The sequence below is a fragment of the Microplitis demolitor genome, chromosome 4 (genome assembly GCF_026212275.2).
Source record: "Microplitis demolitor isolate Queensland-Clemson2020A chromosome 4, iyMicDemo2.1a, whole genome shotgun sequence".
NCBI lineage: Eukaryota > Metazoa > Arthropoda > Insecta > Hymenoptera > Braconidae > Microplitis > Microplitis demolitor.
The window spans coordinates 4,318,533-4,335,332 of NC_068548.1; the positions used below are offsets into that span (position 1 = coordinate 4,318,533).

The 16,800-nt window shown below is 24.6% G+C and overlaps 2 protein-coding genes across 8 annotated transcripts in view; one reads left to right on the top strand and one right to left on the bottom strand.

Annotated features, from left to right (window-relative positions):
- Window positions 1-12,177, bottom strand: part of LOC103575871 (alpha-1,6-mannosyl-glycoprotein 2-beta-N-acetylglucosaminyltransferase) — a 32,141-nt gene extending 19,964 nt beyond the window's left edge. For 3 of the 7 annotated variants that reach the window (XM_014442145.2, XM_053738389.1, XM_053738385.1), the window contains exon 1: window positions 1,445-2,003. The gene's annotated coding sequence lies outside the window, so the exon portion shown is untranslated. Of the gene's footprint in view, window positions 1-1,444; window positions 2,004-12,102 lie in introns of those variants that run through there. The other 4 variants (XM_053738388.1, XM_053738387.1, XM_014442143.2 and 1 more) reach the window with 2 other exon arrangements.
- A 1,762-nt stretch (window positions 12,178-13,939) lies between these two features.
- Window positions 13,940-16,530, top strand: LOC103575860 (glutamic acid-rich protein). Its single transcript, XM_008555832.1, has 2 exons — window positions 13,940-14,124; window positions 15,529-16,530. Exons 1-2 carry the CDS (start codon window positions 14,024-14,026, stop codon window positions 16,466-16,468), a joined length of 1,041 nt encoding a protein of 346 aa, XP_008554054.1. The 5' UTR covers window positions 13,940-14,023; the 3' UTR covers window positions 16,469-16,530.
- Window positions 16,531-16,800: the final 270 nt, after the last annotated feature.

Below are 16,800 nucleotides of genomic sequence, written 5' to 3' on the forward strand. Positions count from 1 at the left end.
AGTCATATTTCAAAAATTTTATTTTTGTAAATTACTGTATTTTGAAATTGAGTTCTATTAATAAATGAGTTTTATAAGTATACAGAAATGAATTCAAAGTTTTAATTACATATTATGGGTTATTTTCAACATTTTTGAGCGTCGTTTAAAAATCTGTATTTTGATCTAAAATATTTATTACGGCATTGACTTTACACAGAGAAAAATGGGCTTAAGAAATCTACGAATTTTTATAATGCTGTCGACCAAACTTATGAGACAGGAAGTTGAGTCGTCAAAAAATTATTATGCTGCACTATAATTATTATTGTGAGCTTCTAAAAATTTTTTATTTTTTACTATTATTCCTAATTTTGACAAATAATATTCATTAAAATTGATCAATAATTTAAATGTATAATAATTTTTTGGCAACTCAACTTCCTGTTTCCAGTTTGGTCGACAGCTTAATAAAAATTCATAGATAAGAAATCTTTCTTAAGCCCATTTTTCTCCATATAAATAAAAAAAATTGTTAATAAAAAGAAGAAATGTATAAAGAAAACAATCCAAATTTCAAACATGGATTCAAATTTGGAATTTTTGAATTTCTTGAGCGACCACTTCAAAATTGTTTATCGAACTAGTTTTTGGAGAGGGTTTTTAAAGCATGTTCTACCAAAAAATTCTCATATAAGACTCGAAATAAAAATTAAAATGTCGGTTTTTCGGGTCACCTTAATATCGATATTGAAGTGTCTCCTTATTGTTTTTGAATTTTTATTTTTAATTCTGAGTGTCAACAAAAACTAATTACAAACTTTTTTTTTATTAGTAATTAACATCAAAAACAAATTGTTTTGTACTTGATCAATACTGAAAAGTATTAAAACAAAGAGAAAAGTGATGGAGTGCTGTTATTTGTATGAAAATACTTTAAAATAAAACAACTAGGGTAAGTTATCCGATAGTCAGCCCTCTAGAGGCCTACAATTTTTTTTGCCGCGAAAAAAAATATAGATCTGTCGGGATCTGAATCTGATAAAAAATTTGTTCTAGTAATTAAGTATTGATAAGTCATAGTAAAATTAAATGAAATAATGTTTTATTATGTATAGAGTGATAAATAAATAAATTTATCAGTATTCTATATTTAAAAGTGCATATATTTATCATAATAATAATATATTATAAATACTGCACATAATTCACATTTAACAACTCAAGAACTCAGATATTTATACTTCTGTCAAAAGTTTTATTATTAAAATTTATTATTTATTTTCTCGATTTATTATCGCGAAATATGTGACAGCAATGATATATAATAAATATTAAATTTAAAGCGTTAATTTCAAATAGAAAATTTTTTATTATAATAAATAACTATTATATATATAAATGTATCAAATATTTCATCATATTCTCATATTATTATAATTAATTAATGATTAAAAATTAATACCAATTTAAAAATTTATATATATATGTCTCCGATAATCCATTTTTTTCCAAATTTTCACTTTCACATTTTAAATAAAAAGTAAAATTTTTTTAATTTCATTTAAATTCATTCAAAAAATTTTTTATCCTCATATTTGCAGAAATCAATAACACTATCAATATAAATATAAATATCACTTAAATCAATCAAAGAAATAAACAATAAAACTATCACGTGCTATCAAGGTCACCGAATAATTATGAAACTAATAAACTATTGATCACAATAAATTATTAAACAACACTCGTAACAAATTTTAAAAAATTTAGAAAAAATAAGAAGACTAAGAAAAAAAGTATCTATATTTAAACTCATTGAATTATTGATAATAGAAATTATTTAAAATTTAAAAAAAAGGTGAAAGCACTGACATAATTATTTGTGTCTTTTTGAATGGAATGCTTGATGTACCAAGGCCTTTATTATGTATTAAAACTATATACATGAGTATGTATGTCGAAATAAAATATATATAAAAAAGTAACGATGTTAACTCCCTCCCGGACCGTTTTATACTGAATCACGGCTGACGGCTCCTACCAGACTTAAACTCAACTTGACTTGCAATAGCAGTAGTTCAAGTATTGAATAATAAAATTTAAAAAATAAAATAATAAATAAATTTGGAGTAGAGTGGGAGAATTTACGAGACTTATTCATATATAAATATATGTGGAAGTAAATGAGAGTAATTGTTTGATAGTAGGATATATATATATATATATATATATATATATATATATATATATATATATAATGATATGAATAAATTACGCATTACAACACGTGTTTTCAAGAACAAAATAATTCTTATTATTTAAATAATAATTAAGATAAAATAAATATAGACTGTGGTGTTTAAAATTTTTTCAAAATTTAAAGTCAATTGCATAAAGTGATTATATATATATACAAGTTAAAATTAGTCATAAATGTTAAATATAAATTAATTTATTTATATACTTTATTTTTACATAACAATATTTTCAAGTGATAAATGTCATAATAATTAAAATCACAATCTATTTTATTTTATTTCATTTAAATAATTTTTTTTTATGGTCTATAAATCAATTAATTTTGGAACTGATAATTATTTTGAAAACTTGAATTTTAATATAATTATCGTTTTTCATGTATCATTAGTTTTTAAATACGATAGATGTAATAACAAGTTATTTTTAAATCGTCGCATTGCATATTAATTCAAAATTAAGCTTTTATTTTTTTAATTATGAACAAATCGATATACTTGTAAAATTATTAAATTTAATAAAATTTACGTGATAATTATCCGTGGAAATCGAAAAAATTTTGATGAGCGAATCAATTACGAGGTTGTTAATTTTGCATTATATATGTATTTATTATTTGCATATTTACATCTATCAATAATCATTTAACGATATTAATGTTGTGATCGATAAAATTTATCGTTTAAAAAATATTAGTTAATTTTTTAATTGATTATTGACTATTGCGAAACTATAAAAGTGGGTCAATTATTTTTATGAGATTACTTTTAATCAAATAAATTAATTAAAACAATACAATCACCAAAAAAATTCTATAACATTTTGTAATAAGTCTGGTAGTTTCAGCTAAAAAATCGAAAAATACTACAAATTCTATAAATTCAACTTTGACCTCGACTCACTTTTGAAATATTCAATTTATCAAAAATTGATAAGACTTTTTTTGTAGTGCATTCAATTTTCTATAAAAAAAAGTATTGGCCGTTTCAGTATACTGCAATCCGTTGATGAGTTATAAAATTCTAAAATAAAAAAAAAATTTCCCGTGTGATTTAAATGGGAAATGGAAAATTGCAATCAGGAAGTATTTAATGTTGATATTAAAAGCTCTAATTTTAGCAGGTGTTTTTCACCCCACTGAAACTTTTGGGAGTGTGTTTTCGAAAAAAAAAATAATAGTCGGTGTTTTATGTATGAATACAATATAATCCATCCATATAATCTACACTGAGAAAAAATTTCCCTTCGGACAATTAAATTGGTTTTGTTAAATTCTGTTAAACTAAAATTTATTTAGGACACTTAAATTTTATTATGTCAACATAATCTATTTTGTCATTTTCAACAAATGATTTAATAGACTATTTGGTTGACATTAATATTTCTCTCTCTAAGATAATAAAATCATTTGGTAAAGTTAAGAAAATATTTGTTTAACGGACAACTAAACTATTTTGTAGTGCCAACAAATCCATATAATAAAGCAAAATATTATTATATTAACTATAATAAATATTACTTATACACAAAAAAAAACATATTCATTTAGAATAAATATATTATATTTGTTCGAGGTTAATAAATATATATTTAAACCTAATGATTATTGATTGAAAAAGTTATGGTACTAGGCAGCAGCAGCGGGAGTAGTTCGGTGCTCGCCACTAGATCGCGCCCACCACTTGTAGTGTCCCTGGTAAGAAACTTATTTCAGAATTATTATATTCCCAACTTGCGGCATTTATAAGACGGGTCACTTGCTCAAATGTTTCCTTGAACAATTTTTGTCATAGTACAAAAAAATGTACATGTCATGGAAATAAATTATTATTCTAAATATGATTGCTACTTAACGCGTAATTATCTTTATTAAATATTTTGTAGTTTCTAATAATTTGTTTTGTTGTCATAACTAAAATTTAGTTGTCAGAAGAAAATTTTTTACTCATAGCACAATTTTTAAAAGTGTGAATATTCAGGAATAATCATCTCTATTTACAAATACATGTTGTATGTGTTATCTCTTTTCTGCGGATAAAAATTCAACGTTTCAAGAACTCTCAGATTTGACGGTAGGATCATAATGTATCTTATAAAAAATTAATACTAAACTGAATTACGTTAACTGATGTCTGAGTACAAATGACACCAACAGATGACTTTGGAGAAAAATATTTTGCTATAGAAAAAGCAAACATCAGATGACAAAACAATTCCAGCAAACAGGAATTTATGAATGAATAATAATAAAGAATCGTTTTTTAAATTTAATTTCATAAAATGATAAGATGGATGTTTAGAAATCACGAGTTTTGCACAACGAAAATTGACGAAAAAAATCTCTTAACAGTAACTAAAGCTAAAGCTAAAAAGGTATAAATATATATCTTTTTAGAATTATTCACGTAATATGCTCAATAAGTTTTTTAAAATATAGCGCTCTTTGATTCAGTTAATTACAAAATTCTCCATAATAATTAACAAAAATACTTTTGAAGAAGAATGCGATCGATAAATATAATTACTCGCGTAAGGAAGGTATATATCTATATACATCTAATTAATTAATAATTTTGCATATATGTGCATATACCGAGGCTCGTAGAATAATCAATTTATCGATTTTCCCTAACAATGTGTTAGATAATATGAATATAAAATACAGGAAGCTGTGTACTGTTAAAAGACAAGAGTTGGGTTGACTGGAAATTGCTATTATATACACATCAACGCCTTTCATGAAAACTGATACAATAAAATAAGCCACCGTGGTGGTACTGGATATATGATGTGCACTTTGGCCTTTTGTCAGGCAATTCAATCAATGACAAAAGAATAGCGCTTCTGACAGCATACAGATGACAAGTTCTTGATAATAAAAAAAAATTCCATCACCCGTTATCTTAAATCAGTCATATTTTAACTATTCATATATATATATATATATATATATATATATATATATATATATATATTTTTTTTTTTTTTTTGGCGCCTAATCAAAATTAAGATTAAAAAGAAATGTTTAATCAGCTTTTCTAGTTTATAAAAAAGCTCTCATCTTTTTTTTTTTTAACCTATTGTTTTACCACTGCAGTACTTAACGATAGTCGCAGTCACACTTAAATCAAATAGTTATATATATATATATATATATATATATATATATATATATATATACATAGTGGGTATAGATAAAATACTTATGTGTGATATAGAATTGGTTGAGTGGACGATAGATGGCGAATTTAAGTCGCATTGAAATTCAGCCGACGTTAGATATATAAAGTAGTATTCTAGTATTTGGAGACTATCCAAACAATGAGCGAATAGGGAATAACTGGGATGACATTTTTATTTTTATTAGAGGATAAGTTCCTAAAGGCCATTATTGAACGGGTTTAAATGCAGGATTTGTTTTTTATTTTAAGGTTAAGTAATCGATAAATTTATTCATTATTAACCCTTGATATCGGGTAATTTAAGATAGTCGATATCTAAAGCTTCGACTTCAACATCCTTTTTTTTTTTTTAAATTAATTTATTTAAACATGATTTGAAATTTGAATTCGTATTTAATCAGACAATGAGCATTGGCATTAATGTTACAAAATATTTTGAATTTATGGCAAAAAAATAAATTTTTATTATTATTTACTTCTTTTTTTTAAAAAAAAATTAAAGAAATAAAACTGAAATCTTGAAATCTGAATAATATTTATATAACAACACGAATGGTAAGAAAATATAAATTAAGTCAATTGTTACGGTATTTATGTAAACAAATAAAAAAATGTTAGAAGTAATGAAAAGTATGTTAGAGACACTCATAGTGCAATGCGGAAATTTATTCGCCAACGGAACAGTAGAGGATATAAATGTATGGTTATGGGAAATGCTATAAAGATGATGTAATGACGTCATTTTACCGTAAGTCAAGGTAATGAAGTTATGGGAAAAGTATACAGACGATAAGAAGAGAATCCACTTGACTTAACTACTTCCTCGAATTATTGAAGATTGTTATTATCTTGAATCTACATCGTAAAATAATATTCTACTATATATTTATTAATTTCATGGTATATATATATATATATATATATATATATATATATATATATATATATATATATATATATATATATATATACATATATATATAAAGATAATAGGGTGCATAAAACAGCAAAACCGTTAGTGTGATTCAATTTGACTATTAATGTTTATATATAAGTAAACTAATGTTCTGATATTAGTAACATTAAACTGCTCCGTGTAAAAAAAATTTGTTCCAAAAAAGTTCGTTATATAGAACTTCTAAAATTAAGACATATTAAACCTTAAATTTGAACTTTTTTCGAACTTGGAGGATTTTGATAGTAAAAAACATAATTTAGAATTTTATGTGGGCGAATTTCAAGCCGGATAAAATTTTTTTTTAAATTATGATTTTGAAAATATATATTCACTACATATTTTCTATTCAATATAGATATTTTTGAACTGTTTCTAAACGATGAAAAAAGAGTAAAAATATGTTTTGAGCATTGTTTCAAAAACCTGCTCATCTGACTTAAATTTCGGTGACGTAAAGTTCTAACTTTACAATATTTTTTAGTATTAGAACCCTAAAAGCTCGAAAAAAGTCAAACTTTTAAACTGTCCCAAATTTAGAAGGTCTACAGGTCAAATTTTTTTATGATCTTGTGGCGGCAAATTTTGTATTCACGGGTGTGCGAATTATTTAAATTTATAAATTATTCATGTTAGATTGAATATTAATAATAGATTCGGGTTTTGAATCTATTAATTAAAATTTTTAGGGTATTCGAAAATTTTCGAATGATTCGGAAAAATTTTTGAAATATTCACATAAAAATTTAAGAAATATATTTTTATACTAATAGTAATAATATATGAAATTTATGTGAATTTATTCAGTTTGACTGCATAATATATTAAAAAAAAAAAATTATGCTGCAATTCAATGGCTTAATTGACGTCACATCAGTGAGGAAAGCAATTACCTGTAATAAAAAATTAATTATTTTTTCTTTCTACTAAATATCATTAAAAAATAGCTTAGGAAACGTTTATGTCATTAACCACAAGTGAGTTTACTTATAGTAGCATTAATTGTACTGAATTGAATGAAGTTATATTTAAAAAGATTTTTCCTAAAGAACTAAAAAAAAAAGCGAACACATTATATGGTAGGTTGAGACCATGTGCAATTAAAATTATTAATCACCTTAATTGCAGAGGTGTTCATTTCTTTTCTTTTTATATAAATTTCTTACTTTTTATTTTCAATAAAACTTTATAGAGCTTAATATAGTTGACTTTTTAATGCTTTATGTACGTGAATCTTTATAAAACTTTATATAATTTTTTTATTCAACCCGTTCGATAACAGCCTCAGGTAAGTATTAACTGTAAAATGGAAGTTAGTAATTTTTTATTGACAAGTTTACGAAAAAATAGAAATTTTTAAGTATTTCTTATACTGATGGCTGTACACAAAAGTTTTTGCAATCATTTATTTGAAATATTTGTTGTTGTAAACTAGTTATATCAGCTAAATAAATTTTTTTTTAATAAATTTGAAGTCCATGGGATTATAAAGGTACGGAAATAGTATATTTGTGCTTAAAATATTTTTTTTTTTTTTCAATAAAATAAAACAAAAATTTTTTAAGCTTTTTTTGAGGAAGGGATTTTATTTAATTAATAAAGATATTGAATTGGATTTTAGTTCAAAAAATTTTTAAAATACAGTACTAGCATTTTTTTTTAAAACCTTAAAAAATTTTATTTCAGTTATTTTTTCTCTTTTTTAATTAATATTGTCAGATATCAAGTTCAATATTGCGAATAAGAATCTAAAGGAAAATAGCCTTTTAGAAGTACCATACTCCAATAAGTGATTTATACAAAACAAGCCCAAGAAGAGAATATTTGGACTAGTCAATGAATATACCCGTAAAAAATGAATCATACATGGCCATACCAATTTTTTTAATACAGTCATGCAAGGCCATATATGAACCATATAAGGCCATGTATGGCCATACATGGTTTTCTATGATTGTATATGGTCATGCATGACTGTATTAAAAAAGTTTATACTCCCACGTATGACCATATATGAGCTATATATGACCATGCATGGCCATGTATGATTCATTTTTAGCCATGCATGGCCGTATATGGCTCATATATGGTCATACGTGGGAGTATAAACTTTTTTAATACAGTCATGCATGACCATATACAATCATAGAAAACCATGTATAGTCATACATATCCTTGTATGGCTCATATATGGCCATGCACGACTGTATTAAAATAGTTGGTACGTCCATATATGCTCCATGCATGGTCATGCATGATTTATTTTTCACAGGTACTCAAAAACTGTAAATTTCTTTGGTGGATCTTTTAATTCATTCAAAAAGTCAATTCAAGGGGAAATGGAAACCAGAGTGAAAGCTAAATCAGAAAATTAAGGATAATTAGCCTATTCCAATACTTTGGTATTTTTTTTAATAATATATTCCTAAAAATCATCTGTTATTTTATTGTAGTTTTTTTATATTTATTCGCACTGAAGAACGCAAATGAAATGGAATTTTGTAAATTGCTAAAAGCGTAAATAAATAAAAAAAAAAATAATTATTAAAAGTCTCAATTAATTATTATAAATGTTGAAAATTTTTTTTTCTAATCATTAAAAATATTTACTGTATCTTTATTTCTCAAAACTATATATAAATTACAAAAACTATTATTTTTTAAAAAATTATTTTTAGTGAGCGATTTTGCCCGGGATTTATGTTACTAAATTATTTTTTGCCTTGCATAATTTTTTGTGGTTACATAAACGAAAAAAAAAAAAAGTAATAATGTCGACCGTTAGAGAAGTGTGTGGTTAAAAAAAAATTAAACATTAAAAAAAAATGAAACTCGTTTCATGGTCATATCATCATAATAATAAGGCAATAATAGTATAATGATACTTTATGTTGATTAATAAATTTATGCTGATTGTATTTTATGTGTCGAGGACATGACGTTTTGTTTTCTTTTTCATTTTTTCTAATTCAAACATAAGATTGTTATATACATATTTTTTTATTAATAGAAAAGAAAAGTAATTTGAATTAATTTATTCAAAATGTCCAATTACTTTAACAATCAATTTGTGTAAATAAATCCGAGTTAAATAAATTGATTGGAGTATAAATAATGAATATTTTCATTCACTTATTTTTTATTTTTTTTTTTTTAAGCTGTGTAACGATCGTTGATTCCGATGAACAATTAATTATTCAATTGGAAATCTATTTTTAGTTTTAGTTACAATTATTTTTTTTTATTACTTTTTTGTGCTATTCGTTGTTTAGTAATTTAAATAAAGGACAATCACTCGTTATTTAAAATAAGAAATCAATTAATTGATAAAAAAATTAACTAAGATAATTAATTTTTATTATTAATTTTTTTAATTGTGTGTTGCTAATTTTGGGGATAGCAGACATAAGAAAGGACTCACGCGCGGGAGATCAGGGTTCGAAACTTGGTTGAAACAAGTGATTTTTTAAAAAACAAAAATCGACACCAACACCAATACAGATGACATTAAAAAGCAATAACAATCAGAATCATACTAATAATAATAAAAAGTTAAAAGCTAATAAAAATTTAAATTAATTTTTTTCCAATCTAGTATAGCAAAATTTACTAAACGGGATAGTAAAATTTAATAAAAGAAATAATAAAATTTACTAAACGGGATAATAAAATTCACTAAACAGAATAGTACAATTTACTAAGCGGCATAGTAAAATTTACTTATCTGTTTATGAATTTTTCATATAAATCATAAACGTTTCAAGATTACTATCTAAGTTTAGTAATTATTCCCATATTTTTTAGTAAATTTTACTATATTTTTTTCTCCGTGTAAAGTAGTAACTTATTGAATATTGAGTGACTTAAAAATATGAAAAATAAAAAAAAACTTTTTTTTTCTCTTGGCTTAAAAAAACGTTGAAATTTATAGTATATAAATAAATAATTTAATTTGAATGTTCTCACGGCAAGACTAACTCTTTACTGATAGGAGAATTTTTTAGCATTCAAAAAAATTTTGTAAATACTAAGGAATCTTTTTGAATGCTAAAGAATCTTTCTATCAGTGTTGAAAAATTACAGTTTGAATAAAAAAAATTATCTTATTGAATTCGGAAGTATAAAAATTGCCGCTCATAGTGTAATTATTAATATATATTCAAAGAATTATCGTATATACTTTCTTGGAACTTGTTTGGAATTTTTTATGAACGTTTTTTTTGAGTTCTATAAAAAATTAAAAAGTAGTGATTTTTGAACTATTTTTGCATGTTTCTAAAACGTCTTTAGTCTATAAAAAAAAGTCAAAAGTGGTGATTTTGGAATGTTTTTGGAACGTCTTTTCTAGCTCCAGAAAAAGGTCAAAAGTGGTAATTCTCGAACTTTTTTTGAATATCCACAAAAAATTTAAAAAAACTTCCAAGAACGTCCTTTCTTGACTCTAAATTTGCTCATAAAAACTTTTTTTTTACCATCGAAATAACTAACGTTCCAAAAAAGTTCCATTCGAAGTTCTAATCTCTCTCATGTTTAGAAGTTCCACATGCGGTACTTTTTTGAAATATCTTGGAACGAATTTTTTTTACACGGAATACTGCAATTTCTATTATTTTGAATTCGATAAGATTATTTTTACTATTCAAACTTTAAATTTATAAATATTCTTTTTTCGTGTTATTTAAATTTGAATAGACAAAAGTATAATGTTGAAATCAGTCATAATTGTTAAATGTAAATTAACTTTATTTATATACTTTACTTTACAAAACTTTAAATTTCCAACTAATAAATTTCTGAAAAATTAAAATCGCTATTTATTTTATTTAACTTCATTTAAATAATTGTTTCTTTTTTTGTCCATGAGTCAGTTAGTTTTAAATAATCCTAATTTTAAAACCTGAATTTTAATTTTAAATTAATTTTACTTACTTATTATCGAAAATTAATTAAGGGTTAAAAAAAAAATAGCGCTTTATTTTTAAAATTTTTTGATTCAAATTCCAACTCAATGATGAATTAACTCAATATTATGAATAAATTGGAATTTATAAAAAATTAACAAATTTTATTAAATTTTCCTATGATCTTTGAAAATCAAAAAAATTTTCAAGTGTATTTAAAATAACCGCAATTGAATATTTGTTATTTTATAATCAACAGTTAAATTTATATTTTATTTGACTAATATATGTTATCTCATGAATAAAAACAATAAAATAAACATATATATATATATATATATATATATATATATATATATATATATATATTTAAACTAAGTAATTTACTATTCTACCTTCCATCCGCAAACCGTTCGATATATCGATCATACATTTCACCCTAACTCTCTCTACATATATATATATATATATATATATATATATATATATATATATATATATATATATATATATATATATATATATATATATATATATACATATATATGTATTATTTATTTTATTTCTTGAAATATGTCCTTGATTTGCTTACTCTCCATATCGACCGCTCATTTCTTTACATTTAATTTAAATTAATCCCCAATTTTCTCATATATTATTTTAAATCAACCCCCAAATTTAAATTTAAAAAAAAAATTTACTTAAATTTCAGTAACTAAAATATTGATTATAATAAAAAAAATAAATATAAAAAATTAATCTACAATAAATTTTATTATTATTATTATTAATGAAAAAAAAAAAAAATTAAATTAAATTAACTTACAAATGAACTTGCACCATCACGTTGAAATAAAATTTATATGCGGCAATAAAGCTGCACTTGATATTTTAAATTTATAATAAATAAATATATATAATATCATTATTTATGTTATTTATTAATAATCACTATTATTTATAAATATACGCGTTTAGTAAAAATAATAATTATATATATATATATTTTAACTGTATAGTTTTTAATTTAAATTTATTATTTAATACTAATTTTATTATTAATATTACTAGTAATATTATTATTATATGTTATTGTAATTATTAAATCACATAACGGTAATTGATAATTATTGTGTAGAAAAAAAGAGTTATTAGTTAATAACAAACGAGTACAAGTCACGGTTCTACATCGCGAGTGAGTAATTTACTGTCTCACCACTCCGTGGGTTGGAGAATTCTAATTGGTCTGGTTTTAGGGGTAAGTAGAAATACCTATATCTGTATGTGTATTTATATATATAGATATATTTCTTTTTAGAAGTGCATGGCAGTAGTCAATGACTCCACCCTCAAGGATTAAAATTTAATCTTTTAGTCTGTGCGACATCTAGTAAAGAAAATAAGTAACTAATTTTAGGGATGAAATTGGGTGCGTCGCATTATTCCGAATCGCCAAAATGCCGAATGAAACTCTTACCATCAGAAAATGCGGTAAAAAAGTTCTCAAGTAAGACAATAGGTGGCTATACATACTTTGTTGCTAAAAGAAGCGCAATTTTTTCAATGTTTCGGACTAATTTTTGATATTTTTGGGTGCTTCAAAGGGCAGATCTGCCACGAAACCGTTTCCAGCGTGTTTCTGCGTGTTCTGCGGTGCTTATTATTAGGAAGTGATCTCAGGAACACGCTAGAAACGGTTTCGTAGCAGATCTGCCCTTTGAAGCACCCAAAAATATCAAAAATTAGTCCAAAACATCGGAAAAATCAACGTTTTTCGGTTCAATCGAAATGTAGGTCATGGCTGAATATAAAATTTGTAATCTCTGCGGTGTTTATTATTAGGAAATGATCTCAGGAACACGATGGAAACGGTTTCGTAGCAGATCTGCCCTTTGAAGCACCCAAAAATATCAAAAATTAGTCCGAAATATCGAAAAAATCAACGTTTTTCGGTTCAATCGCATTTTATATTCGGCATTTTGGCGATTCGGAATAATGCGACGCACCCATCAAAGTCTATTGATGCAGTTTATTATTATATCGAATGTTGATAAAATTGATTCATTATAAAGTTACGAACAGTTTCGGTCAATGTGTTGTCAAGTTGCGAACAACATTTGACATCTAATTATTGGCTTCAATCTAGTGTGAACTTTATCTACCAGAAAATTGTCATCAATCTGCGGCTGCATTACGAAGACAACTTTCCTGAAAGCCAAGTTGACAGCAGGCTGTCGACAACTTACTGCAGCAACTTGTTGCTAAGTTGACTACAAAAATGAGCATTTCCTTAAAATTGACGTCAACTGGATTACGACTTACTAGGAACTTTCTCAGAAATGAACAAAAGCTGAAAGTTGTCGTCAACCTGATTGGCTTTAATTGACATCAATTTTCTGATCAGAGTCTGGCTATTGGGATTGATACAAAAATTTTCCATCAAGTTGTTGACAACTTTTTATTTGTCAATGTATTGTAATCAACTTGATAACAATTTACTATCAACTGTCGCAGGAAAGTTGGCATCAAGTTGACGTCAAGTTGCTGGCAAAATGTCTAATATTTGAATTCGTGGCGCGATATTAACATTCTTTTTGTAATTATCTATCACAACCAAAATATATACACATTTACATCATAAATATGAGTAGATATATGTATAAGTAGACACGAGGTAAAAGCACGTGTTGTCATACAAGTGATCTTATTGTTAATTATAAATAAATATATAAATAATTAAGTAAATAATGACTAAAATACGTAAAGTAAAGCGTAGACAAAGATACAAAGTTGATGTAAACCGTAAAAGATTGCGAAATAAATTACGTAAAAAACCAAGTATTCAATGGTAACTAACCTATAATTATTATTTATTTATTTTCTTTATAAATATAACTGTAGTTATAAATTAATAATAGGGATGCTTCATAGTATTTGAATTAAAATAAATATTATTTTTTTTTTTTTGAAATTTTCTAGAATAATTCAAGTTTTTTAATTATTTAATTCATTTAAAAAAAGTTTTTATTTAATTGCAACTTCTCTTATTATTCGTCAGTTTTAAAATTATTTAAAATTTACAAATAATTCGATTGAAAATTTGCTCGAATAATTCAATATTCAAATTATTTGAATTTGAAATTTAAAAATTGATAAATTGTTGCATTATATTTTATTAGAATTTGAGTGTTCAGATTAAACTTCAAATTCAATTTGATTTCTTTTTTTAATAATTACAATTAATTCAGATTTTTAAACTAACTTTACAGTTTACGATTACTTTGAGAACTCACATACTTTGAAAATTTTTAAATAATTTAATTTATTTTAAAACTTTAATTATTTAATTAGATACAAATAATTCATAAGTTCAAATTATCAACACATCTCTATACCATCAAAAAACAGGGTGTCCAGGCGGTGTAAGTGTTAAAATTTTCGGTGTTAAAAATCTTTTATTTTGTTAAAATTTTTACTTATCCGATCACTACAGTTAAAGAGTATTTTAATTGATTAATTAAATTACTAGTGATTGAAATGTCGGTTGTAAAATTGTGTAATTTTTAAATAAATTACGTATAACAAATAATTATTTAAATAAATTCACAGCAAAGTGAAATTTCCTCCAAATGATATTCATTAAATTTTTTTATATGTAACACATTTTTTTTTTATAATTTCTATACGTAGAATTTTTTTTTTTCACCGATTTAACACCGGTATTTTAAATGATCGTGAAGTTAACAGACAATGAATAATTTTCGGAATTTTTTTTCAACAGTTTAATTTTAAAAAAGGAAGAAACTAAAAATATGCACATGTAGTAAATTTCAAAAACTATAGGTGCAATTTTTTCAGATTTTTTTTTTTTTATAATGTATTGTTCAAAAAAAAATTCAAAACTTATGAGACGTCGGCTAACTTTAGTATCATGTATTTTAAATGAACATAAAGTTAGTAAACATTTAATAATATTTGGAATTTTTTTTAACAACAAAATAAATACTGAAAAAAATATTTTGAAAAATTGCACTTGCAGTTCATCAAATTTTCTACATGTGCATTTTTTTTTTTTTATGTATCTATTAAAAAAATTTATTTAATTTTCAAATGTCTGCTAACTCTACTGTCATATATTTTAACACCGCCTGCACCAATGTTATTTTATTTTAATACCACGCGGTGTTAAATTGCTCTATTTTTAACACCTCTTTTTACAGTATAATAAATATTTACATTTTTTTTTTAACAGCGAGCAGATAAAAAATGCATGGGAAGATACAAAATCAACGCGTCGTAATTTATCACAAATGGGTTTAGCCTACGACGCAAATAAAGTATTAAAACTACCCAGTAATAAAAAAACTATTCTTCAGAGTGTTAAAAAATTATCAACAAATTCAAGTGAAGATGAGGAAGAAGAAGCAGAAGTAGAAAAAGTAGGAAATAAAAAAATTCCTAAAAAAATCCACGTTGCATTGGAATTAGAAGCTGAAGCACGAGCACCGCGTGTACGTTTATTTCGTTTGCCGCAAAATCAAGTTAATTTTCTTACTTATTTAATGGACAAGTATGCAGACGACTACGAAGCAATGGCGCGTGACAAAAAAAATTATTATCAATTAACTTGGAAGCAGATAAGAGGAAAAATAAACGTTTTTAAAGGAATTCCTGAACAGTATGCTGAGTATTTGGTTAAAAAGGGTGAAATTGTTCTCGATGATCCAGAACCCTTAGAAATCACCAAGAAAAAAATAGCTGAGGATAATTTTAAAAAATTTAATACGCCTCAGCCTGGAAGTAAGAGACAGTTGAAGAAAGAGAGGAAGCAGATGAAGGAAAAAGTCGGTTGGATTGAAGAGAATGTTGATAATGATCATGATAGTAATGATGAATTTAATTATGCTGGTGCTGATAAATTGGAAGATGTTGAGGGTAAAACAGAGGGTGGTAAAAAAATTAAACTATTTTCTGATGATGAGGATGAAGATGAGGAAGAGGAAGAGGCGAAGCCGAAGAAGATGAGGAAAGAAAAGAAAATTATTGAAGAGGTTCTGAGTGATGACAGTACGGATGCTGATTTGGAGGATGATGATGATGATGATGGTGGGGAATTTAAGAACTTGAGTGATTTGAGTGACGAAGAGATATCGGAAGATGATCTAGAATTTTCTAGCGATTCTGATGAATGAATATTTAAATTCGTAATAAATTTGTAATTATAAATTTAATAAATATTTTTTTTTAATATGAATTATTTTTTTAGTTATAGAATTTTTGTATTCTTTATTCTTATATTTTATTTGTTTATTCAAAAGTTTAAAAAATAGCAAATCGTCAGTTACATTCACACATAAAATGTGGGTATGAATGTAGCAGATATGAGTCAAACTTCAAACTATAAATAAACAATTTAATTAATGAAAAAAAAAACGCATATTGATTTTAAAATTTTACAAATGCGCATTTATATATTTTTATTCGATTTACATTTCGTTCATTTATTTCGAAATTATAACAATCG

What these genes read in the sequence shown, in the direction of transcription:
- LOC103575860 (XM_008555832.1), top strand. Translation starts at nt 14,024, where the DNA reads ATGACTAAAATACGTAAAGTAAAGCGTAGACAAAGATACAAAGTTGAT. An exon ending in AAAAAACCAAGTATTCAATG is followed by an intron (nt 14,125 to 15,528) that starts GTAACTAACCTA and finishes TTTTTTTAACAG; the next exon opens with CGAGCAGATAAAAAATGCAT.